The sequence below is a fragment of the Theropithecus gelada genome, chromosome 11 (genome assembly GCF_003255815.1).
Source record: "Theropithecus gelada isolate Dixy chromosome 11, Tgel_1.0, whole genome shotgun sequence".
NCBI lineage: Eukaryota > Metazoa > Chordata > Mammalia > Primates > Cercopithecidae > Theropithecus > Theropithecus gelada.
The window spans coordinates 65,939,210-65,964,208 of record NC_037679.1 but is presented as its reverse complement, the minus strand read 5'-3'; the positions used below and the strand labels follow the sequence as shown (position 1 = coordinate 65,964,208).

General features: G+C 39.1%; 1 protein-coding gene across 15 annotated transcripts in view; it reads right to left on the bottom strand.

Moving 5' to 3' along the window:
- Positions 1-1,319: 1,319 nt before the first annotated feature.
- The window catches only part of RIC8B (RIC8 guanine nucleotide exchange factor B), a 116,388-nt gene continuing 92,708 nt past the window's right edge, over positions 1,320-24,999 (bottom strand). For 3 of the 15 annotated variants that reach the window (XM_025401173.1, XM_025401177.1, XM_025401174.1), the window contains one exon: positions 3,348-4,725. In XM_025401173.1, the coding sequence (XP_025256958.1) occupies positions 4,614-4,725 (112 nt within the window). In that variant the 3' untranslated portion in view covers positions 3,348-4,613. Of the gene's footprint in view, positions 4,726-10,722; positions 10,896-11,542; positions 11,682-16,039; positions 16,127-17,433; positions 17,577-19,594; positions 19,715-22,094; positions 22,218-24,999 lie in introns of all 15 variants that reach the window. The other 12 variants (XM_025401168.1, XM_025401170.1, XM_025401169.1 and 9 more) reach the window with 10 other exon arrangements.

Below are 24,999 nucleotides of genomic sequence, written 5' to 3'. Positions count from 1 at the left end.
GTATTTATATGGTCCCATAGTATTTATATGGACTCTGGCATCAGGCTTGAGTTCAAATTTTGCTATGTGTATCAACTGATAAGCAAATAGAGAGGGCTGTGTGCTTGCACACAATGCTTAACACCTTTATGTCTGAGAAGTGGATGGAAGCTATTATAACAGTGCTTACTTCTCAAGATTGTTATGAAGTTAGGCTGTGCATATTAGTGCATGTTAGTGCACAGTCTAACTTCAAGTGTGTGGCACAGTGATTGCTCAACAAATATTTGCAGCTCTTATTGTGAAGTTCAGTGCAGAAAAGGTAGAGGTCTCTGAGGTCTTGATATCGCTGCAGGGTGGGGCTTAGGATCTTCACTGTGCTGCACTAAAAGAAAATGCAAATCTGACTCCAGAAGCGTTGGAGAATAATTTTGATCTTTTCTCTTAGAACAGCCTTTCTCAACCAGGGTTCATCTGGACCACAGAACACAGAAAGCGAATGGAGTGACTATTTTCTCAGTTCTCAGAATGTTACATCGCTTACACCGTTCTAGACGCACGGGAGAGTATGTTCATTGTCGACAATTCAGGGCATGTACGCTTCACTATCTCCAGTCCCCTGTGCTTTAAGAAAGGCTGCTCTGATACTCTTTGATGTTTCTTAGACCTGGTGCAGAGACTCAACACAGTGCATCAGAGTCACATCACTTTAAAGTCTTCTCTAGAAACCTCTCCCTCTCCTTAAACCTTCTCATAATTGCTACAAATACCTCCCTTCCTCACCTGTAATTTGTTCCTTGAACACTTTGTTCTCCATATTGTGCTTATCACACAACTATTGACACGTGTTACTTTGCTTTTCCTGAGAGTCACACATCACTCCCCATCCCTGTGTGCTCTCCACTTCTGAAACTGCAGTGAATATCTCCAAAAAAAATTAATGCCAATAACTGACTAAACACTAAACATGGTTGATGTCTTTTTTTTAATGCACTTTTCTAAGTCACCTGGCACCCTTGCTCCCTTCAAATAACTCTTCTTGACAAAAACTAGTTATCTGGGCACTTACTCTAACTGTTCTGACTTGTGCTGCTGAGGCTTCCGTGAGACTGGTGCTGTCTGGCGGAGCAAGTCTGCTCCTCCTGGTGCCACCCCTAGTTCCTGCTGCTCTTCAGCACTAACAACTCACGCTGCCTTCTAGAAAGCCAGCAGGCACCACCTTTTTAAATTTTTTTTTTTTTGATGGGTGTGGTGGTCATGATGTCTTCTGTTAGAAAGAATATTGGGAAGGAAACTAGCAGCGTCTGCCACAATTCACATAATGGAATATCATATAGCCATTACTTTTTGAAGAATATTTATTGACATGGGAAAATGCTCACAATATGTTAAAGAAAGCAGGATACAAATCTGTAAATACAGCATGATCCCAATCTTGTAGTAAAATAAATTATATATGCATAGAAAAAATACAGGAAGGAAATACACTAAAACATTAACAGTGATGATCTCAGTTTGGTGGGATTTGGGGTAAATTATTAATTTTCTGCATTTTCCAAACTTTCCACAATGAACATATATTACTTTTATAATCAGAGGGGAAGAGGTCAAGACACGTGACACCTAGTCCTGGGAGGTGGCGAGACTGATGTGGCACTAAGGGGGTGTTTAGAGTCACTAGTACTGCCTCAGTCTGTGTCCTCATTTATTAAGGAGAGATAATAACACCTGCCCTGCCTGCCTCCCAGGACTACTGGGCATCCGAAAGGGTTACAATATCTGGTGATGCTTCCTCTGTAGCAGCAGCTCCAGTGCTTTATTTTAGGACGCACACCTCCGTACCCTGCTTCCAAGGTCAGGAGAGTTGTGGGCAGAGGGGCCAGTCTGCGGCCTTGGTCCCTGGCCTATCCTAAGGGATTCCAGGTCCTCATTGGAAATCCAGTGCTGACCAAACAAGTTTCCCACTCATACTTCCACTCCAGGTCACTTCCCTGCTTAAAAACTTCTTTAAACTAGTTCTGTTGAAATAGTTATTGCTTAAAATGGCCTGAGAATGACCACCCTCCTCACCCCACTCTGTTGCCAGCATTTCAGAGCCCTAAGGAGGCACAGTGTGGGCCCAGGTGTACTGTGGGGAAAAGGAAGGAGCGGTGCTGGGAATCAGGCCACCAGGGTTGGACTCTTCCTTGCTGTGATGTGGGGTGACTTTCACAAGCTTTCTGGAGAGGATCTTTCGTATGCGATAAGGTGAGGTTACACGAGATAACATACATAAAAAGCCCAGCATGTAGTAAGCACTTAATAGATATAGTTCTTTTTCCGTGTGCCAGATGAAGACACTCATCTTCTTCCCCGCAAATTCTCTCTTTTTAAAAACAAAGCTTGGTGCCCAATGCAGAGAAATGCAAAATGAAACAGAATTCACTGAAAGCAGAAGAGCACAGCTACTGAAACAGGACTGTTCAAACACTTACTCTGCATAAAGAAAGCTGGTAAGATGGCATTTCATTAAACACATCTTCAGTTCGTTAAGCTGACATGCATGCCAAAGCTATTTGATTATAGAAATTATAAAAATACTTTAAAAATGCATTTGTAGAATGAAATAACAAAAATACTTGAATTTTTTCTAAACTTTTTTTCACTTAATCTAAAATTATGAATTGCCCATTTCTTTTGCTGTTGGTTAAAACCTGGGTCACTCACCTCTCCTCAAATATTTTGGATGAAATTCTAACATGTATTGCCTTCTTCCTAGCCTTTTATAAAGCATTCTGGATTTAATTTCTTCTTTTAAAAAAACTCAGGGTCACCAATATGAGATTTAGTCTATGGGCCATATTGTTAATACACACATTTTCGGGGCCAACTAGAGTATCCTTCGGTAAGGAGATAGTCCCAGATTTGCTACGTCTTGAAGTTTTATTCTTCTCATCTATCTGGTTTTCAGTTGGCCTTTTTCTTCTTTCAGTATGCCTGCCTTCAATCTAGCAGCCTCTTTCTTTGCCATTTTTTGTGAGCTTCAAAGCCAGCTAATAAAACATGTTGGAAGCGTATGCAAATTTCAGTTCAAAGTCTAAGAGTGATATTCCTGAAGATCTCTCCCACAAGTAAGTCGCAAGAAGCTTTGTGACATCTCTTCTGGCAGCTGAAAGGCCTTTTACAATTCAATTCCCGAGTGTTTTGCTTTGCCAGAGAGGTAACTTCTGGATAAATGACCTTTTCATAATACTCCATGTACTTTACCTGTCCTTAAAAAGGCTATTAGAAGTGGGACAATGGATGTAAAAGCACTTTAAAAAGCATAAACTGTGAAATAGTATTGTTTAGCCCATGTATCTATAAAGAAACACACACAGATGGCCAAATTGAATCAACCCCAATGTTTTATTTAAAGTTTTAAAAGGCAGTGGTTAAGCACATTATGTATATATGTATATATATGAATGTATGTACGCGTGTATATACATACATATATATACAGGAAACCAACCCCTTTTCAACTTTAGCCGCTGATGAGCTAGGCCCACTGTCTAGTGCATGACTCACTTTCTCCTTCTCCATAGGACCAATTCTAAAAGTAAAAATAAACAGCCTTTATCAGTTTAACAGTAACTAATTGTGTTTCTTTTTCTTAAATAAATAAAGTTACTATTAAACTGATCACATATGGTAGAAACGTAGAACACACACACACACCAGCACACACACAGTTCCCAATTTAAAACGTGATGTATGAATGACCTATATGTACAAATGGGTGCTGCTGACTCCCCCACCCCAAGCAGAGGCCACGAAAGAACTCCCACTACTCAGGGAGTCCCCATTCTCTCTGCTGGGATGGAGGATGTGTGTGTTCCTGGCACCCCGGGTTAGACCTCAGAATGCACACTCCCCATGCACTGATACAGATGGTGGTTCAGTTCTATGGTACTAGTGTTCAGGTACATTAGGGAATAAATAGGCATTTGTAGCTGCCTGAGAACTAAACCATCATTTATAACTCTTTATAGGGAGAAATGTATTCTGAAGTTTTAGCTAAGTGACATACAAACTTTTAGAGTATAATCAGTTTGTAAGTCTGAGGCTGTGTGTGTGTTTCCATATATTTATACAAAATTGATATGAAGAATGGGGCTAGGTTTATGGAGCAGCTGCTAGGCTTCCATTTGGTGAGTTCTGATCTAAGAAGTCGATTGCCCAAGGCTTTATTTACCAGCTCATTCTGTTTCTCATGTGCCTCTGGCTGCTGGAGAGATTCAGAAGGGGCCACTCACACAAGTGAGGGGAAGGACATGGCTAAATCTTCTGCTAAGAAGCTTGGCAAAAAGAATTGCCAGATTCAACCAGGGCCGCTTTGTAGAATAAAATCCTTCAATTCCATCCTGATGAAATGGAATTTTTTTTCTGCTTCTAGCCCCTGTAACCCTGTCTAACTGCAGCTCTGTATGAATACCTCAATATCGCAAAAAACACAGGGTCACCTCTTAAATATGCTGGATTCTCAATGAGTAAACCAGTTAATGTGTTTCTAGCCAAAGCAAGGGCATAAATGTTTTAGAGAAAAGATTCCCCTGGAGCTACAGAGAAAAGATGCTGATAAAGCAATATTGAGAGTTGAGCAGGTGATGCTTTTAGTCTGTGTCAGAGCTGGTCTCTTCGATGACAGAATACTGGTTGAGTGCTTCCTCCAAAGGCGTTATTGTCCCATCAGGTTTTAGTCCCATTGGTTTAAGCAACTCCTCTCTAGAAAAAGAGATAAAAGAGAGAGAGAAAAAAAGTATTCACCAGCATCACACACACACCCCTCCCCCCCGCCCAAATCCACAACCTTTTAAAAAGAAAAGTCTTTAAAAACCAAAGTATTTTCCCTTCAGCTCTCTCTGTGTGTTTGTAATAGGAAAGATGAAAGGGGCATGGAAAGAAAAAGAGGAGATAAAAGACTTCATTCACACAGGCCAAACCTACTAAGCCAATTAAAAGTATGAAAAGTCAAGGTCTAAATGGGCTCAGGACAAGGAGCAGGTCTCTTCTGTTTTGAATAATTAACTTTTCTTTTTTTTCCGTTTGTGGATTGGTTTTGTTTTAGAGAAGTTGAAGCTATCAAAATTTCACCTGCTCCAGTGGTTGGAGCATACAATTAAATGGCTGATTTGATATGCATACACTTCATTCAATGGAATAAATCTATTGGTTTTGATTTTGCCTCAATCTCTAAGTGATACGTAAGTACTTGATTCATTTCAAATTAGTTGGCCTTCCCCAACTCTCTCCCCGACTTTTCTTTCCTTCTCTCTCTCTCTTTCACTCTTTCTTTCCTCCTCCTCCTCCTTTTTAAAAAACACCATTGCTTTTGTTTGTGGCAGTTTAATTATGGGATTGACAGCCATTTTAATCTCTTCAAAGCTCCCCAATGGCCGCTTTTCAGCTAATCCAATTATATCTACTCCACAAGTTACAGCCTCATCTAAAGATGATTAATTATTGATTAAGCCAATCAAAAAGCATTAGGAAAGATTTATTTAATCTTTTCATAGGCTTTTATTTATTACATGGAGATTATGGTGAATGTACCTGTTGAGTTGCTAACTCCAGTCCTCCCATCCCTAAAAAGGTCAGCAGTGTACTTAGGAGCGGCCTTGAAGAGCCCCTATGAACTGCTTAAAACTTGTTTATCACAGAAATGGGCATCACCCCCCAAAAACATGTCCATAACCAAAAACCCACATGGCAGCAGCTAGGATGTTGCTGAGATTTGCATGGAAGGGAAATGACTCCCTCCTCACAGTTGTCCCTTAGGCTAGGAGAAAGAAGGGCTCCCTCCTGGGGAGGGGCAGTCACACAGTAGTGTAACGGTGTTACAGACGCAGTGAAGCCTCCTGGGAAGGGGAGTCACACAGTAGTGTAACGGTGTTACAGACACAGTGAAGCCTCCTGGGGAGGAGTGAGAACAGCTCAGTGGTCAATGGATAAGAAAACAGGAGCCTGATGAAGAGCTCTGGCTAGCTCCAGTAGACAACTTCGAAGTGTTTGAAAACTTTGTTTGGGAAATGTGAACGTCTGACAGGCTAAGTTGAGGCTCCTGAACATTATGAGGGAGGAAATGTGTTTCCCAATCCAAGAAATGGGGTCAGAATCATAGAACTTAAAGTTGGAAGGGGTCTTAGAGATCATTAAGTCCAACCCCCTTCTTTAATAAAGGAGACTGAATGACTCATCCAAGGTCACATATCTAGTTGTAGAGCTGGACCTGGGACATGGGTCTCCTGAATCCCAGTCCAGTGATCTTTGCAGCCCACCGCATCTGGATTAATCGCCCTAACTGCAGTGGAGGAGCACACTGAGTTCACGTCTTCAACACCTGTTCAATGACTATGTGACAGGAACTATGTCATATACTGGGAAGAAAGGAAGACCAGGTACAGCTGCTGCCTTTGAGGAGCAAATATATGCAAAAGTCATTTCGAGCAGAATGAGGTAAATGCTGTAAGAGAATTATGAACAAAGAAGTGTGGCAGCTCCTGAGATGAAGCACTGACCAGGCTGCCTGGGGAGGGCACTGCCAAATAAGGTGTCAGTGAGTGGCCCTGTACTAGGCAGACGGGCACAGAGCGTTTCAGATAAAGGAGACTGTAAAGAGCTCCGAATGGTCCCACTGACGTGTGTGATTCTGTATCTTTTAGACCTTTTTGGATTGTGTCAGCTCATCTTTTGTATCTCTGGGGTCTCATGAAGCCGGGAAAAGGCCCAGTGTTTGGGGAATGGTGAGGTTCAATGAAGGAGGGGCAGGAGGTAAGCCTGCAAGGGTAGTTTGGGATGCAATAGTAAACAACGTCTTAAATGCCAAAATAAGGAGCTTCGATTTCACTCTGTAAAGAGTGTTTGATTACGTTTGTTTTATAAGAAAGTATCTCTGGCAGCAGCATGATAGACACTTTGGAATTAGTGGCAGATAGACAAGTCATTGGGGGAGTCATCATAATAGTGTGTGGGGGAGGAGACAGAGAGCTGGATTAAGTCTGAGGTTGTGGGACGAAAAGGCAACATTTCTGAGGTAGATCTCACCACTCACTGGGAGGAAAAGGGGTTGGAGAAGGAGAGTAGTAAGTAGAGAGTTCCTTTTGTTTCAGCTCAGATGACCAAGTGGATGGTGACTCTATTCAATGGGACCAGGACATAGCAGATGGAGATTTGGTGGAGAGATGCTGATATATTTTAGGACCTGAAGAGCTTGAGGTGCCTACATGACAACCAGGTAGGAATGTTCAGTGGAGAGCTAGAAACAATGTTTCCATTAAAACTTCTCTCTAGCACTGACATCAATCATATATCTGTATTTTAAATAAATTCCTGGTTCTAATTGATTGTGCTAAAGGACTTTGTGATGTTGGATACTACATACTAACAACTGACACAAAAGGAGAAGAGGGAGAACCTGCTGGGAATGAAACACTGAGGGTCTGAAGGGGTTGGTAAACTCAGGGGCAGGGTAGGGACCGAAGGGTAGGGATAGGTAAAAGTAGGACTGGCAGATGGGACTGGAGAGATTCTATCGAGTGATAAACTGCCGGGTGGATATACCATCACTCCTGAGACTAACGCTACTGCATCTCTTTGATAAAAAAATGATTCTGGGGCTAGCTACTAACTTGTATGAAGTATCTAGCACTTTCACATCTAAACCCAGGAAGAATATTTTCAAGTAAGTCTATCAGCTTTATCCCTGCTCCCTAATCCAACTACAGAAATAATTAAAAACATTAAATTAGTTTTATGGCCAAATTATAGGATTTCATTATGGAACAATGGGCCCATATTTAATTCTTACTTGTGAACTTGTGAACTATTCTTCTCAAGATTTACTTTCTGGGTGCTTTGTATCAACTCCCACTAAAATGGAAGTTTCTCTGAAGGTATGAATTATTTTCTTCTCCACATGGCTCTACTCTCTGTAGGAAAGGCGTCAGTGAACAATGGCCATACAATCATGCATTGTGCAAATGAATTAAGGCAGCAATGTGATGTCATGGAAAGAAAAAAAAAGATCTGGAGTCAGGAAGTCTGTCTGAAGTCCTGATTCTCCTCCACTTACCAGCTGTGTGATCTTGGGCAAGCTTCCAAGTCTCAGTTTCCCTACCAGTGAAATGGGGGTTGTGATAATCCTGGCTGCACCTACTGACTAGCGAAGATGTAAGTAGTGGTAGTAATAATAATAATAATGTAGACCAAAGACTTGTGAATTGTAAAGGACAAATGTTTGTTGTTATTATTGTGGTACAGTGAATAGCACATATAGGTTTTGGAGTCAGATGGAGCTGTGCTCTAATTCTGGATCGATCAGTCACTAGCTGTAAGAACATGAACTCACTGAATTCCAATTTCCTTATCTGTAGAATTAGGACAGGAACACGTACCTCACACTAAGTTGTGATGAGGGCAAAAGGCTACTATACATACAAAGTGTGTAGTATAACATTAGGCTGGAATGTAGTTAGAATCCACAAATTGCCGTTCCTGTCCCTCAGGTGCTTACAGAAGGTTTTCCCATGCTGGTTAGGGATTAAGTGGGGGAAGAATATGCAGAGGCAAATAAAAGACATGGTCCCTGTCCTCAAGAAGCTTTTAGTCAGTTCAGAAGATAAAACACACACACATTAAACAATATTGAAAGAATTACAGAACAGCAGATTAACAAGCTTGAGATGATTAACAGGCAGAGCCCTGCTTTCTTTAAGCTTTAAAATTTGTCAGTATACCCTTACTGTATTTGAAATTGGTTTTAAAGGAGATTTCTTGTCCTGTCTGGGAGTAGAAGGAGAGGATCATTTACAGATGTGTGACTGTTTGTTCTAATTGACCCCAGGTTTATTTCTCATATCCCCATCCTAACTTTTCTCATCTTCTTCCTCTATCCTTCTAACTAGCGGCCCACAAATATCAAAATGAAATATTTGATACAGAGACTCACTCCTAAAAGGCTTGATCAATGACCTGGTTGGGTTTAATTTATAATCTTGGACTATTTCATTTGCAATCTGTTGTATCTAGATCAGCAAGATGTGGACAAAGAATGGGAAGCTTTAATGAACACCACAGAAATATTCCTTCACCAGTCGTATGGACTATGCACATGTGGGAGGGACACAGGAGGAGACAGGGATGCTGACCACAGGCTCTTTGCAGTAGGTGGACTCAGAGGCCAGACTGTAATGGCAGTGATGGACATGGATTCACAGGGAGAAAGGCATCCCAGAAGCAGAAGAATTAGTCAAGCAGAGGCACAGAAGCAAGAGTTAGTTGTGTGCAGGGACTGGCAAGCAGGCTGGCTCGGCTGAGATAAAGGAAAAAAAAACAAAACAAAACTCAAAAGAGATGAGGTATAAAAGAGGATTTGAATGGAGACCTTGAATCCTAGGCTGACAAGTCTGGACTTGAGTACAAAGGTATTCTTGTTTTCTATTTCAAGAGTGCCCCCTTACCCCCCACTTCTAAGGATATTAAAAATAACTGTCATTACAAAGCTGGAAAGCTATGAAATACTACTGCTCTGATATTTTAAAAAGATAATGTCTACGCTTTACTCAATTTTCATATCCCTATGTGTCTAGCACAGTGCCTTGCAGATAGCAGATCCTCAATAAGTGTTTGTGAGTTAAATTTAGTTGTGCTTGATATTATCTTTCATTTTCCTGAAGAGAAAAGGTATGGTGTCTAATGGGACTCCTAATGACTAAACCATGAAGAAAAAAGCTAAATCTCTGGGTACAGATTCACATTCATCACCAAGATTTACAGGGTTAGAAACAGGATTAACATTCCACAGGAAATTCTGTATAATGCTTTTCAGAGATTTCTTGTTCTCTACTAGACTGTGAGCAACTTGAGGGCAGAGTCCATGTCTTCTCAGGCTGTGATTTGCCAGTATCTAGTACAGAACACAGCACACGGCAGGTGCTCAGTAAACATGGCATAAGTGGAGACCATTTGTCAGGAATCATTCTCATGTTATTTTAACTGTAATTATTTTCCTGATGAATTAATATCATCAGGTATTCTGACAGTTCAGCAGAAGTCAAGCCCCCTTTTCACCAGACAGCCTGGAATTCCCAACCATTAACTGGTATAGACTAGGCTTCTTCCATATGGGGCATCGGAGGAACTAGATTCTGGTCTCAGATGTTCCACTGACTTGCTAGGTGTCCTTGGGCAGGTCACTTGCCTCTCTGGGCTTGAGTCTCCCCATCTATAAAGTGAGTGGTTGGACAAGATGATCCCCAATATTCTACACTAATTTCAAGAGGTTAAGTGTTGGGCTATAAAATAATTTTGATCTATTTAAAAAGCTGCTAGGTTTTTAAAGATACTCAAACTCATTATTACTAAGCCTTTGTTTCTAATGCAGATATTCTAAACCTAAGAGTCAAACACAGCATCCTACCAAATTGTCACAGACATACACCGAGACCAAAGCCCTTTCTGCAAGACTACCAGCATATGATTAAAATGATTACAAAGGGAAACCAAAGCAATGGCAAGTGCTACAAAAAGGATCCAAATTCAATCATGGCCATCAATAAACAGGCCATTTCATAAAGAGTTACTGGTCCTAAATTATGAAGGTCCTATCTAAAAAGGATGGCTATGTGTCAGATATATGTATATCATGGCAAAACGGAGATACTGTATATTGAAATGTGTATCAGGATTAAGATATTCACATAGCAACAACTCCTTCATACTTACCTTCAATGCTACACACAGGCCTTAACACAAGTTAAGACTGCCCTCGTATCAAAAAGTACAGTGATGTCTACTGGATAAAGAGCCCATTCTAGGCACTGTGACAGTATCATGGCGGGCTTCTCATCTGATCAGGCATCTGGCCAGGGAAGAGATAAGCCTCCAAGAATGTTCAACTGGAACGAAACATCATTTAGAAATTTGATCTTACTAAACGATAAGGAACCATAATCTACAAGGGCTTGGCCAGGCAAGAGGACACAGATAAAGCACGTCCAAGAAAGGAAACCCTATTTTGCCCCAGCCTAACCCTTGGGACTGCTAATGGAAACCAAAAAAATAATTCTTAAAGAGCTAGGGATGGGAGATACGGAATTTACACCATATTTAAAATATTCTGGTCTGGTTTTTTTTCCAGATATATTTTAACATTTTCCTGAGCCACCGCTTCCCTATAAGTATGGTATACTCTGGGATGCCTGGGCTTATATGACTTCTCAGAACCTTAGAGAAGGTTCTGCTTTTTAGGGCTTCTGGTTCCTATACGACTCTTTCCCCCAAAAATGACAGTGCAAAATTGGGGTTCAGATACTAACATACCCAATCGCACATTATAGAATAGGTCAGACGTGTATGTGTATAAAACACCTTACTTGACCTGAAAGCAAGAGAATACTCTTGCCCACAGCACATGTTTTTGTGCAATACAAACAAAACATTCAATTCAAGTGTACTTGTTGAAAAACAGGACATAATTAAGCAGTTGGTAAAATGCATTCTTGTTTCCCACTTGCAGATCTCCCAAGAGTCCCTTCGAATTTACCTATACGAGTTTCAGCTTCCCGCTTGCCACTTAGCTTGATAACGACTCAAAAATCATTCCCTTGTTTTCAAGGGCTCTTCTTTCTTGTCTGCTCTGTGTACTACAGGGCAGTATTGACACATGGAATTAATGACAGGGTCTGTAATGAAACAACAGTCATGCAAACACCAGTCTGCTCTTTTGATAAAACAGCATGTTAGAGACCTATTCACCTCCCTCTAATTGAGTACTGCATAATAGTTCCGATCCTTTTATGTAACATATTTTGTTCTATGATTAGAAAAGAAGAAAAGGGGGGGAAACATATGAGGCATTGCTTCCTTCAATCACCCCCTGATTAATTCTCTGTTTTTAATGAGGGCGGCTGCTATTTAGGCAGGTTCTGTTACATACTTGTTTTGTTGACTTCTGTACAATGTATAACAAAACCCAAGACCGGATAATTGGGAACCATTTCTTAGGCACAGGATTCCTGCTCTTAATGTAAGGTTGACTTGGAAAAAAGAATCCTGACATTTTAAATTAGCCATTTCATATTTAATTCCTTTTCACATTTGAAAGATGGGATGAGAAATTAGTATATAAATAAAGCATTTTAATTAACATAGAGCTTTTCAAAAAATGCCTGTTAAAATGGATGGAGCCTGTGATAGCCCTGAGAAGGAAGCTCTGTAGTTCTTTTAAAGTCTGGGAGTGCATCTTATATCAAGATTTCAGCATCACTGGAATAGTTCATAATCCACTGAAGTATAACGGGTTTCCCAATAACTTGTGATATTCTTATAAATGTTTTCACCTCTTTTTTTCTCACAACAATAATATTATCACCTTTGGACTGGTTAAAATGTTCAGTTAGATACTGAAAAAGTGTCCTTTAGGCTTGAACCTGGATCCTTCATCTTTCATCTAATGACTTTCCAGGGCTGACTGGTTATACTGATCTTTCACTAAGCCACTGACTCATGGTAGCTTTTCCATAGCAAATTTGAGGTCTAGGCTACATCTTTGAAAGGATTCAGAGATCCTTCCCTCAGCCCTCATCACTGTGCTTTGGGATTGGGTACAATTGGGAAAGTAAAATATGCAACATAAAAATATTGTTACCCAAGACAAATGGATATGGCGTACAGTCCCCACATCACTATGTCTTTCCACTTTATAAAGGTAATTGGGAATTGTCTAAACCAGGGGTGTCCAATCTTTTGGCTTTCCCGGGTCACATTGGAAGAAGAACTGTCTTGGGCCACATAAAATACACTTAACACTAATGATGGCTGATGAGCTTAAAAAAATTGCAAAAACATCTCATAATGTTTTAAGAAAGTTTATTAACTTGTGTTGGACCACATTCAAAAGCGCCCTCGGCTGCGGGTTGAACATCTTTGGTAAATAGTCCCATAGGGAAGCCTTTTTTAAGTTAGGTTTTATTAATGTGATCACATGTATGAAAATTTGTCAGAAGAGCCATAATCATTCTCTTTTAAAAAACAATTTAAAAACCTTGTATTAACATAGAATCACAGAAATTTTACTTGTTTCCTTCATAAAGCTTTGCTTTTTGTGTTTTAAAATATGAGCTATTTATTTAGCATTTGACCTGATACCTACGAAGAGCTCAACTATGGAATGAAAAAGCAGTAATGCGTGTCCTCTAAATCTCAGTTCTCTTCTAAGGTAAATATGCTTATTATCTGTCTTTTGTGTTTTTCATTTATTTAAAATTTAGAATGTCTTAAAAATAATCAGACAACTTTTGAGAGCTGTTGGTAATTTCTCACAATAACACACAATCTGGAGTCTCAAGACTGAGAACTGGACTTGGGTTAGTCACTTAATCTTTGGTGCATTTAATCCTTAAAAAAATACCTGATGCTATTTAATTCACAGGGCTGTTTTAATAATCAATGGAGATAACGTATACGGAAGCATTTTTTAAACCTTAAAGCACTATATAAATATTAGTTGGTTTTTTTTTTTTTTTAAATCACTGTTCACATTTCTGTTAGATCACATGCAAAGCTTCTAAAGATCTGCCACCCACCTCATAGTAAACAGCATGGTTAAGAAAATACAGAGAAAAAGAGATCAGGTATAGTACTAGAAGAATAAAGTTCAGTTTTATCTTTAAGTGGTTTAAAAAATTATTTCTTGGTAATTTATTTACAGAATTTTTCTACTCTGTTGTCCAAATTAACAAAATAAATATTAATAAGACGTCAGCATGCCAACTGACACTGTTGAATAAAGAGGTAGAAACAGAAGTTCTTAATGCTCTTCCCAATAAGGAAGACTTAAAAGTTAAAGAATGAGGAGAACTAAGAGCAAACAGCCAGTGGGATGATTCTTATTTGATGTTCCTCTACTAGTCAAAACCCATTTCAGACAGTACTTTAACCAAGAGCTCAAAGTAGTTATTCCCACTACAGATCTAAAGAACAATGACTACAAATAGGCAACACAAAGGTAGCATGGCATCCTACTTAGAGGTGTCTAGCCACTGGAAAGGTCCTATGTAACCTAAGGATAGATAATATCAAGCTTCTCAAATTAATCCTCCCCTGACACCTTAAGGATATATTAATTTAGCTGGATCCAAGTCGTCTTAATTCAATTTCCAAGCAATCTTACAGTGTATTTTAATGAGGTAGAATAGCACTGTCTAATAAAAATATAACGTAAGCCAAATGTATGTACTCTTAAATGTTCTAGTAGCCACATTGAAAAAGAATAGGTAAAATTAATATTTTATTTAACCCAATCTATCAAAAATAATATCATTTCCATATGTAATCCATATAAAAAAATGAGATATTTTCCTTTTTTTGTGCTAAGTCTCTGAAATCTAGTGAGTATTTTACAGTGATAGGACATCCCAATTTGGACTAATGTCATATATAGCTGTGGTTACCAGACTGGACAGGGTAGATCTAAAGAATTTTCTGATGAAAACAAGATTTTTATATTTTCATATCTATAATAGACCTTATAATGCTCTAAAAATTAGAACATGTTTATGAAATGTATCTGAAAAGCATTTTCTTGACTAACTTATCACAAAGGTAGGTGTAATCACAGTCGTTGATATTTTTGTAAGGAGAGTAAAATAACTTATTTATAAGAAAAAACTATGTATTTGTTATTTTTTGGTTATAAACTACCTATCTCAGCCTTAGTCAGTTTAAAAATAATCTTTTGATTAAAGGGAACTAATCTTACATCTAGTGCCTGCATTTATTTTAAAAGTCATGTTCCAAATAGTACACAATGACTGGCAAAAAAAAAAAAAAAGAAAAGAAAAGAAAACACTTATTGGCTAAGGAGTAAGAAAAGGAAGAAATGGTAGAATAATTATCTTTATATAAATTTTAAAACATAGATTTTGATGGCAGAATATATAAGCAAAAAGGCAATGTATCTTGTTAGACAGTGATGGGATAAGGTTGAATAGAGGATTAATTAGCTCTGGTTCCAATTTAGAAACTAAAGGGGATTAGAGAAGTCAAAACAAAACTGTAACTTGAAATATTATTTCCCTTGGTTAGTTTAAGCTTAAGCCAGTCAATGCTCTCTCTTTTCTAGACGAGGCACCATTATTATACACAAGTTGTGTGCGACGGCTAAGGCAAATGAAATTGTATTAGGCACAGTGGGCTTGCTTTAACTACACAATTCCCATTCAGATTTCCTGCTTGAGTTGCAGGGGCTTATTTTTTCCGAAGTCAGGGAAGGAAAGAGGAGGTGAAGGGGCAGGCAAATTTCATCCGCTTTTCCATCTCTGCCCCCACATTAAAAATGTCAAATGAGGCTTTCTATAATTTCATGCCTCAGGCCTTAAATGTTTATATTTGATAAATATTACAATTATCATTCTATATTAAAGAAATTATGGACCCCAATATTTAAATAAGCCAGTCATGGCTCAAAGTACTTTATGGAATTCCTTTCTAGCCCTGAATTTTATGACATCTGGCCAAAAAATAGAACTGACAAAGTATACTTTAAAGTCTTAAACCATGTAAGTATTTTAAAGCTAAAAACTGCCCTTCAAATTTGGGGATCAGCTATTTTCATTATTTCATCATCACATACTGTGGAAACCACAGGATACAAGGCACTGTACTAGCTAGACATGATGGGATTTATAGGGTTCAGATTCTTTTCCAACTCTTTAGACCTCTAGGTGCACTGCCAATCCCCTTATCTACATCTATCACAAATACAATCCTTATACTAAAAAAAAAAAATCACTTGGAATACTCAAGTCAGTTCGTATTCAATGGGAAGAAAATATCTGAGCACTAATCCTCCAATATCTTTGGAGATCTAGCTGAGAGAAAGCTGCTAAGGTGGTGAGCTCTTTGAGGCAGCAGCTATGTCCAGCATGGAGGCAAAAGAGAAATGTAATTTTAACTTTTACATTGGTGGTTTTATACTTTTGGTAGTGAATAACATCTATACCCTACACCAGGCTCAGTAACAGTACCTGGCATGACCAACCTTAGTCATCATCACTTTGGTAAGTGCTTTGGCACGGGCCACTGTTGCTAACCACCATCCTGGTGCAGGTCCTTCACATCTGCTCTCCTATGGATGGAAAAAAGGAAGTGTCTAGTGTCCATTCATTGGCCACATCACCTCCAACCCTATCCTTTACTCACATGCCTTTCAATTCAGGTGCAGGAGAAAACCATTTCATTTTTGAGAAGGAAAGTTAATCAGACAAAGCTATGGTACACTCTTAGCACAATAAAGACTTGTTTGAACGCAGAACGTCCTAGAGTGAAAGGGAGGGAACTAACCAATAGTACAATGCCGACAGGGTGATTAGGAAGTGTTCTGGCAAACACTCACTATAACAGACAGACACAGTAGCACAGTGGACAGAGCAAAGGTCTTGAGTTCTGGAAAATGAAGGTCTAGTCTCACTTTTTTAAAATGAAACTAGAAAGAGAATGTATGTGAAAGTGTTTTATAAACTGTTAAAAGGAAATGAATTATCATCAGTTATCAGCTTGGAAATGCTTTGGGCAATTCTTTGGTACTTGCTTTCCCCAATGATAAATCTGATAACATACTAATCAAATAATGATAAAACCACCTGAGCTCTTTAGAAGAAATAAGTAGTATGTGACTATCCAAGACTTATGAACAAGATTAAATTTCTCTCCACCTGGAATGAATGGTCACTTTTCCATTTTTCTATTAAATACATCAAAATTCTAGGATCAGCACAAATGCTAGCTTTCCTGTGAAACAGACCCTGAATCATCCAGACAGAATGAACTACTCCTTTTCCTGGGTGCTTACAGTTCAACATAGACCTCATTTTGTCATTATTTCCTTCTACCTTGTATTTTAGACTAGATTCCAGTCATTTCTTCCACTAGAATTTGAGTTTTCCAAAGGCAGAGACTGTCACATTCTCCTCTGAATCTTCCTCAGCTTCCTAGCACGATGCCTTGCACAGAGTAGCTGCTTAGTAAATGTTCCCTGAATTGTACTGACTTTAGTCTATTTTGGCTTTATGGCATCTTTTTTACCTCAAAAAAAAAGTGGAAAGAGAGAAGAAACTTAAGACTAATGAGGAATACAGCACAAAAGACATGTAAGACGCATAAAGAATGACTTCATTCTTTGCATTACTGCTTTGGAATGCCCACTGCTGATCTTTATACAGTTTTGTCATTGATTGTATTTAGTGAGAGCAAACGTTAGAAAGCACACAAAGGCAGACAATGTAAAACGCCCAACACACGTCATGCAAAAATTCTGTATGATTTGAACTATTCTCAAGGTTGCCTTTTGTTTCAACTTTAATGGCAAAATTGGTACCATCAAAGCCAACATAAGACATATTTGCTCTGCTTTAAACATGCAAAAATCAGTGTCACCTTCAGTTGGGCATCTGCTGGGTATTTCCGGATAAGTAGGCATCTTCTTTGAGGCATAGTTTAAATCAGGTGGCAGCTTGGGTATTTCAGACTTGACGTTTGTATATTTATTTGTTGGCAGCTTCTACAGTATGTGGATTCCCCTGAGATTAAAAGGAGAAGGACCTAGCACCTTTGTTTTCTATGCCTGTGATAGAGATGCCTTATGAAATGGTAGTGCCTCTATTAGTAAGCCAAGTATCTGGATTATATTGTATAATCTTAGGCAGCTATTTCTTCTATCTTCCATTTCCCTATCTTGGAGTTTACTCATCCAGGGTAGATGGCCCAGTTAAATAGCATTTGTGTTAAGCTTTAAATGTCATGTTGTTGTGTTCTACTCAGGTCCTTGCTAACCCTTCCTCTCCAGTTTCTACCAGATGGACTCTGTTGGTTCTTTTTTTTTTTTTTTTTTTTTTGGAGATGGAGTTTTGCTCTTTTGTGCCCAGACTGGAGTGCAATGGCACGATCTCGGTTCATGGCAACCTCTGCCTCCCGGGTTCAAGCAATTCTCCTGCCTCAGCCTCCTGAGTAGCTGGGATTACAGGCATGTGCCACCACGCCCAGCTAAATTTGTATTTTTAGTAGAGATAGGGTTTCTCCATGTTGGTCAGGCTGGTCTTGAACTCCAGGTGATCTGCCTGCCTTGGCCTCCCAATGTGCTGGGATTATAGGCATAAGCCATTGCGCCCGGCCCAACTCTGTTGGTTCTTATCCTGTTGTTTTTATACCCCTGTGTTTCATTAGTTACATCAGCTCCTTCTGGAAGTGGCCAAGCACACATCTTCTCTTTATATATTCATTTTGATCTTATTCTGCCTCCTATAGGTTTGCCCTATCAGTATCTTCTCTGTAACTATTAATCCCTTCTGGGAGGGAACATTTATGTTCTATACAAAGGTATGGAGAATGTAATTTGCAAACAGGCAACAATGTCTTTTGAAGACTGTGAGCATAGTCAGTTAGCTATAAATTCTAACCTTCTTGAGAAAGGATGAAAATTTAAAAGGGCTAGCTGGAAGTTACTGAGTTCTAGTCCTATTAGCTTTGTAGATAATTAAGCTATTCATTCCTAAACAACTTCTACCACATTATCAGCATCATAATCTGCAGCGTGGATAAATATCCATACTTGTCACACTCCCCATGTCAGTCTCTTGTTCTTGTCTATTTCTACCCTAAGCCTCTGCTGTACCCTTAATCTCTGCTTGTTTCTGTGTTCCACCTTTCCCTTTCATGGTTGGCTTTCTGGCTTTTCCATTCCAATGGCTCCTTCTTTTGACTGAGGGATACTAGCCTTTACACAGTTACTATGAAAAAGGAGATGGCCAGAAGAAATTCATCTTTAAGTGGCAGCTGCCACCAACACACAGAAGCATTCATTCAAGATGGCTTAAAGAAGATAGTAACTCAATGTATGACTAGAAAATAGAGTGATTCAGCCAAGTATGAAAGGAATTATTTTCTAATAACTCCTCCAAGATGACTAGTTGCTGATTAGTATATACTTGATTTAATTATTTTCAAAACTGGTTATTTTTGAAGGGGAAGGAGGTGTGAAGCAAGAGGGGAAGGGGAGTTTTTTTTTTTTTTAGAACTCCTAATTAGTACAAATCCCTGTTTTCAGAAAATCCTTCATTTGAGCTATTTCTTTTCACTTTTTCTTATTGGGTGCATGACATTTTAGAATTCTTGGTTTCAGCAGCAACCCAAAAAGGCATAATTGCAAACTTACACATCAAAAATGAAAAAATAAAAGCATCATGATTTGAAACAAAAACTAAAACAGGCTAAAACAAAAATACAAGCGGCAGCAAAATCACTGAAACTAACTCACAGTATCTTTTTGAAGACAGGGAGGTTAGTTGGTTAATTATTACAGTGCTCTGGTAGTTCCTATCTTAGCTTTGAGAGTTTAAATGTTTAGGAATGCACATCCAGAAGCGGCACATGTAGAAAAACCGTGGTAGCCAAGAGCTATCTGAACTACTGCTGCCTGGGCCACCCTATTCCAATCAACATGGATTTCCAGAGTTGCTGTTCTATGGTAACTCTCAGTGAGAGAGACAAAGAAATAGACCATTTTTAGAAACCAAGCAAAAAATGGATGGGAATACAATACCTGGAAAGTTTATCAAGCATGTTGACAAGTTTCATGGCTTCATATTCTTTTTGTTCTTCTGTCATTTCATCTATGGGGTTTGGCATTGGTTCCTCTAAATGACCAGTGATAAGATTAATGCTATAAAAAGAAAAAAAAGTTATGCTGTATGTTTTAAAATTATGCTCTTTCTATACTTTTCTGGTCCAACTTTTAAGTGATAATAAGAAAGAGTATAATAGCCAAAAAATTGGCAATGATTTCAATTTTATGGTATAGAACTGATACAGGAATTTTTAAAAATGGACTTTTCCACTAATTTGCTTTGGGAAATGGGCTATACTTTTTTAAAAAAATAAAACTGTCTTGCCAACTTTTGTTTTTTTTAAAGACATGGTTGCTTTTTAAAAATACAAAATTTGATTAGTGCCGTTAGGATAAATATCCGCGGATGCACAGCTTATCCATTAATCCTAAGGGGACACATGATTTCAGGGAAGAAGAAATGACGAAATCTATTTTGTGATACAGCATAAAACAAACATCAAAAAAATTGGAAAAATGATGAGAGAGAGGCTACAATCTGGAAATGAAAGCATGCCAATTTATAATCTCAGGAAATTAGTCCATTAGTGAGACCACAGAGGGCAATGAGTGTTTAAATAATAAAAGATAAAGCAGAAGAACAATTTTAATTAGTTTGATCTGGCCTAGATAAAAAGGATGAAATCTAGCCTACCAAGAGACAGGTATATCATCCTGGCTTTCTGGAAATAGATTTAATACAGTACTTAAAATGACTACTTTGCATAAATTTTGTATGAGGTTATAATACTAAACAAACTATTCTCTCAGAGAAAAGCCATACTTTTTTTTTTTTTTTTTTTTGAGGACAGGAAATAAAAGATAACTCTTTAAATGGCTCCTAAATATCTACAACAAACATTTTTCTGGAGAAGCAGACAAGAGATTACAGTATCTTATACCAGCCAAGTACATATTGTTTTTTTGTTTTTGTTTGTTTTGATGGAGTCTCGCTCTGTCACCCACGTTGGAGTGCAGTCGCACAATCTCGGCTCACTGCAACCTCCGCCTCCCGGTTTAAGTGATTCTCCTACCTCAACCTCCAGGGTGGCTGGGATTACAGGCACGTGTCACCATGCCTGGCTAATGTTTGTATTTTTAGTAGAGATGGGGTTTCACCATATTGGCTTGGCTAGTCTCAAACTCCTGAGCTCAAGTGTTCCTCCTGCCTCAGCCTCCTGAAGTGCTGCGATTACAGCCATGAGCCATGGCACCTAACGGGGATAGTTTGTTTTTAATGATCAAATTAAATATTCCTGCAAATAGCAATTGCTAATAAATTGCCTTCTAGGGTCTATGAACATAAATGCTTTCAGAAGCCAGGCGTTTAAGATAAGCAAGTGAGTGAGTGGGTCAAATATACATAATGTGGAGTGTTGGGAGATTGGGATCAACTGGAAAACAGTGCCCAGTTTAAATTAAAAAAAAAAAAAAAAAAAGATACTGGCCAAGACAAAGACACAGTGATTAATTAAATCTTCTGGTAGCCAGCTTGCAAAACCCTGTTTGAGACTTTCGGTTGGGCAAGTTACTTTCTTTACTGACCAGCGCTTTTCTCATTTGGGGTAAAGGCTAGCTTACTACATACTGTTATCTATTACTATTAGATTTACTTTTCTTTTCTACCTTCCTCAGAGGCTGCATGACATACTGATTCTTATGGAAGGATTCAGTGCTCAACACCCTCGAAAACCTGATTCAAAACCTATCTTGCCATTCTTGCATAAGACCTACATCTAGAGTCATGCTTAAAAAAAAATTTTCCCCCATTAGAAACCCAATATATAAAATAGACAAAAGTGAACTGCTCAGGCAAAAAGGAGATGGGAATAGTTAAGTAGATGGGTGTAGAGTCCCTTTATTTGTCCCCTACCCACTTGTTTCCTCTTAAGGTACTTTCAAAGGTTCTGGGGCAACCTGAAAACCCATACCCTTGTCATTTATTTCTAGCTTTGGCTGTACATTAGAATCACTTGAGAAACTTTAAAAAAAAGCTTGGGCGACAGAGCGAGACTCCATCTCAAAAAAAAAAAAAAAGCTTGGGCCTCACCTTAGACCAACTAAATCGGGGTGTGTGTGTGTGTGTGTGTGTGTCTAGAGTACCTGCTTTAGACACTCATTGTGTGCTATTTTCTCTGTTTTCAGGTGCTCATGAAAGAAGAGAAAAAGGCCTCCAGTTAGAGGCCATCAACAAAAATGCTGAATGGGTCATCGTATTTCCTAAAAGTCAAGAACAAAGAAGACCCAGAAAAGGCTTCTGAGAACTATGGAGACGTATCCAGATGCCACACTGAAAATACAACTGACCACCCATCCATTATTTGCTCAGGCATATATATAACACATCTCTTTTCACTGGTTTCTCTTCTGCCCCCTGTTAAATTAAAAAAACAACTAGTCTTATAAATGAATAAAGGTGCTTATTATAGATACATACCACTTCCCAAGCAAAGAAAATCAGGCCTCAGAAGAAAGTATACGGGTAGGTAGATGGATTAACTATGTAGATCATGCTTATTTGCCTCTTGAGAGATGGCTTCTCTCCTCAAATTCAATGGAGCTGTGATTTGAAAAATCAGGCCCGTAGGCACTTTTAGGATATAATGACATTTGCACACATGATCACAGGCTTCAGGGAAAAAAAAGCATCAGGAGGACACACTGGTAAGCTATGTGGTATTGTGGGCACCACAGCATACAAAGTCACTATATGAATTCCTAGATTAGGACACAATGTGATGGTTTTCTTGGTTCTCTTAAGAGCTTAGTGAAAATTAAGTCTGTTTTCCATAAGGTGACCTCAAGTCCCCTGGCTGCTAAAATGATATAATGGTTTGCTCTGAAATTAGCTACTAAAGTAACACAATTCTTTGCTATCTGAGCATAAAAGCAGCAGCCATTCTTACAGAGTAAGAACTCATTTTTTTTTACCCAGGGAGTAAAACATTCCAACCCTCCAGTCACTCTAGGGATTTGGGTTTCATTTTTCCCTTCAAAAAGACATTTTCCCCCTGGATATTCCGGAGAATGTAAACAATGCCACAGAAAACACAAGTTAGGGCACTGAAGTACAGTGTACCACTCTATTATGGGGAAAATGCCAGGGTGCTGTGGCAGAAGGCAGACAAACACTGTCTCTCCTCCCACTCCCCACTTCAAACCAGAGTCTCATGTAGTCTCCCTACCCAGAAAGGAAGAGAAAACAAGTAATAGTCGCCATGACAACAAAGATGTGAGATTTCATAAAATAGTTTACTTTTGGTGGAACAAATACCTGACACCTTTACAACCTCAAATAGTACAGTCTGAGATGCCACAGTTCAGGTTTCAAGATCTTAACACTATGAAATTCTGGAGTTACTTTTATTTCATTCCAAAACTTGGAGTCTTAAGATGCTTTAAGAACACTAATTGTGGCGGACATTTCATTGGGTAATTATATTTATCATGATCTCCTCCACCTTGTCTCTGCTCCCCTGTCCCATTTTCGTAGCACTCTAATCCTACTATTTATGACTTCCAATTAGGTGACAAGAAGTGTCTAAATTCTTATCTGTGGTATTTCATCACAAATTTTGTATAAGACTATTATATGAACTGACAGCAGCTATGGGCCTGGAGACAAAAGGATTAAGACACACTAAAAAGGTATGGACAAATGAATGCAGGTATAAAACCTGAACTGTATTTCAAGTCTTTTGCTCTTTCTTCAAATTTTTGTTACTTTTGGCCAACATCAATAGTACTAGGTCATTTAACAAAAAAGATCCATTAAAACTTAATTCAGCTATATGAAAATTAACTTCAATCTCTACAATGTGTGGCTTAAATTTATTCAAAGCATTCTGGTTAAAAAAGGAACTCTAAAGTCAACCTACAGGAGTTGGACAGGTAAGATAAGTGAATAGGATAAGCTGTCAAACCAAAGGAGCTTATACCTCGTATGAAGGAAACCACAGCTACTCAGTTCCATCAGTTGGTTGCCATGTAGCATGGAGGCCCTATGTTACCAGAACTTCCAGTTTTTCAAAAGAAGTTAGAAATCAAGATTTTCATCTAAAATATCTGAATTCTAAATGTTGGTAAGTAATTAAGTTATTTTAAGAAGCACTGTGTAAAACAAAAAAGCAAAACCACAAACCAAATAACCAATAGTATATGGGGCAAGCCAAACAAAACATACTTGTGGGCTAAATCCAGACAATTTGCAACCTCTACGAAAGGGATTAGGGTTTTTAGGAAAAGGCCAAGACCAGGAAAGAAGGGGACAGGCGGGTGGGAAAGGAGATGTTATATGCAAATGAAACTAAAACAACTTTCCAGGGGGGAAAAACCCAGAATACATTGCTCCCCCAAGAAACAATATAAAGAACAAAATGGAAATTTACCATATCTGAATTTTCTTGAATTCCATTCCCTGGCTCCCATTCCTCAACTAGATGTCGAGCTTGATGAGGAAAGGGAACTCGATTTTCTTGGTATCCTAATGCCGAGGAGGGGCTGACTGACTCAAAAAATTCATTCATCCAACAAAAATTCACTGACTGCCGGCCGGGCGCGGTGGCTCACGCCTGTAATCCCAGCACTTTGGGAGGCCGAGTCGGGCAGATCACGAGGTCAGGGATTGAGACCATCCTGGCGAACATGGTGAAACCCTGTCTCTACTAAAAATACAAAAAAATTAGCCGGGTGTGGTGGCGGGTGCCTGTAGTCCCAGCTTCTCGGGAGGCTGACGCAGGAGAATGGCGTGAACCCGGGAGGCGGTGGAGCTTGCAGTGAACCGAGATTGCGCCACTGCACTCCAGCCTGGGCGACAGAGTGAGACTCCGTCTCAAACCAAAACCAAACCAAACCAAAACAAAACAAAACAATTTACTGACTGCCTACTGTGTGCTGGGCACATCTACATGAACAAAAACAGACCAAAACCAAAACCAAAACCAAAACCCCTCTTCCCTCTTGGAGCTTACTTTTTGGAGGAGAAAACAGACTTAATGAATGAGTAAGTTATATGGAATGTCAGAAGGTGAATAGCACTGTGAGAAAAAAAGAACAATGTAAAGAAGTATGATATGGAGTGGTAAAGGCAGGAGTGCAGCAACTGTTAACAAGGGCACAGAACAGGTGATACCTGAGTAAAGACTCGAAGGCGGTGAGGGAATGAGAGAGAGATGGCAGCTATCTGGAGGACAGGCATTCTAGGCAGAAGGAACAGCAGTCAATAGAAAGGCCTCAGGCAGGAATGTGTCTGCAGAGCCTGACACATAGTAAAGAGGTCAGTGTGGCAATAGTATAGCAAGAAAGGGTGCAAGTATACCACTGTGAGGACATCTGAACAGCTG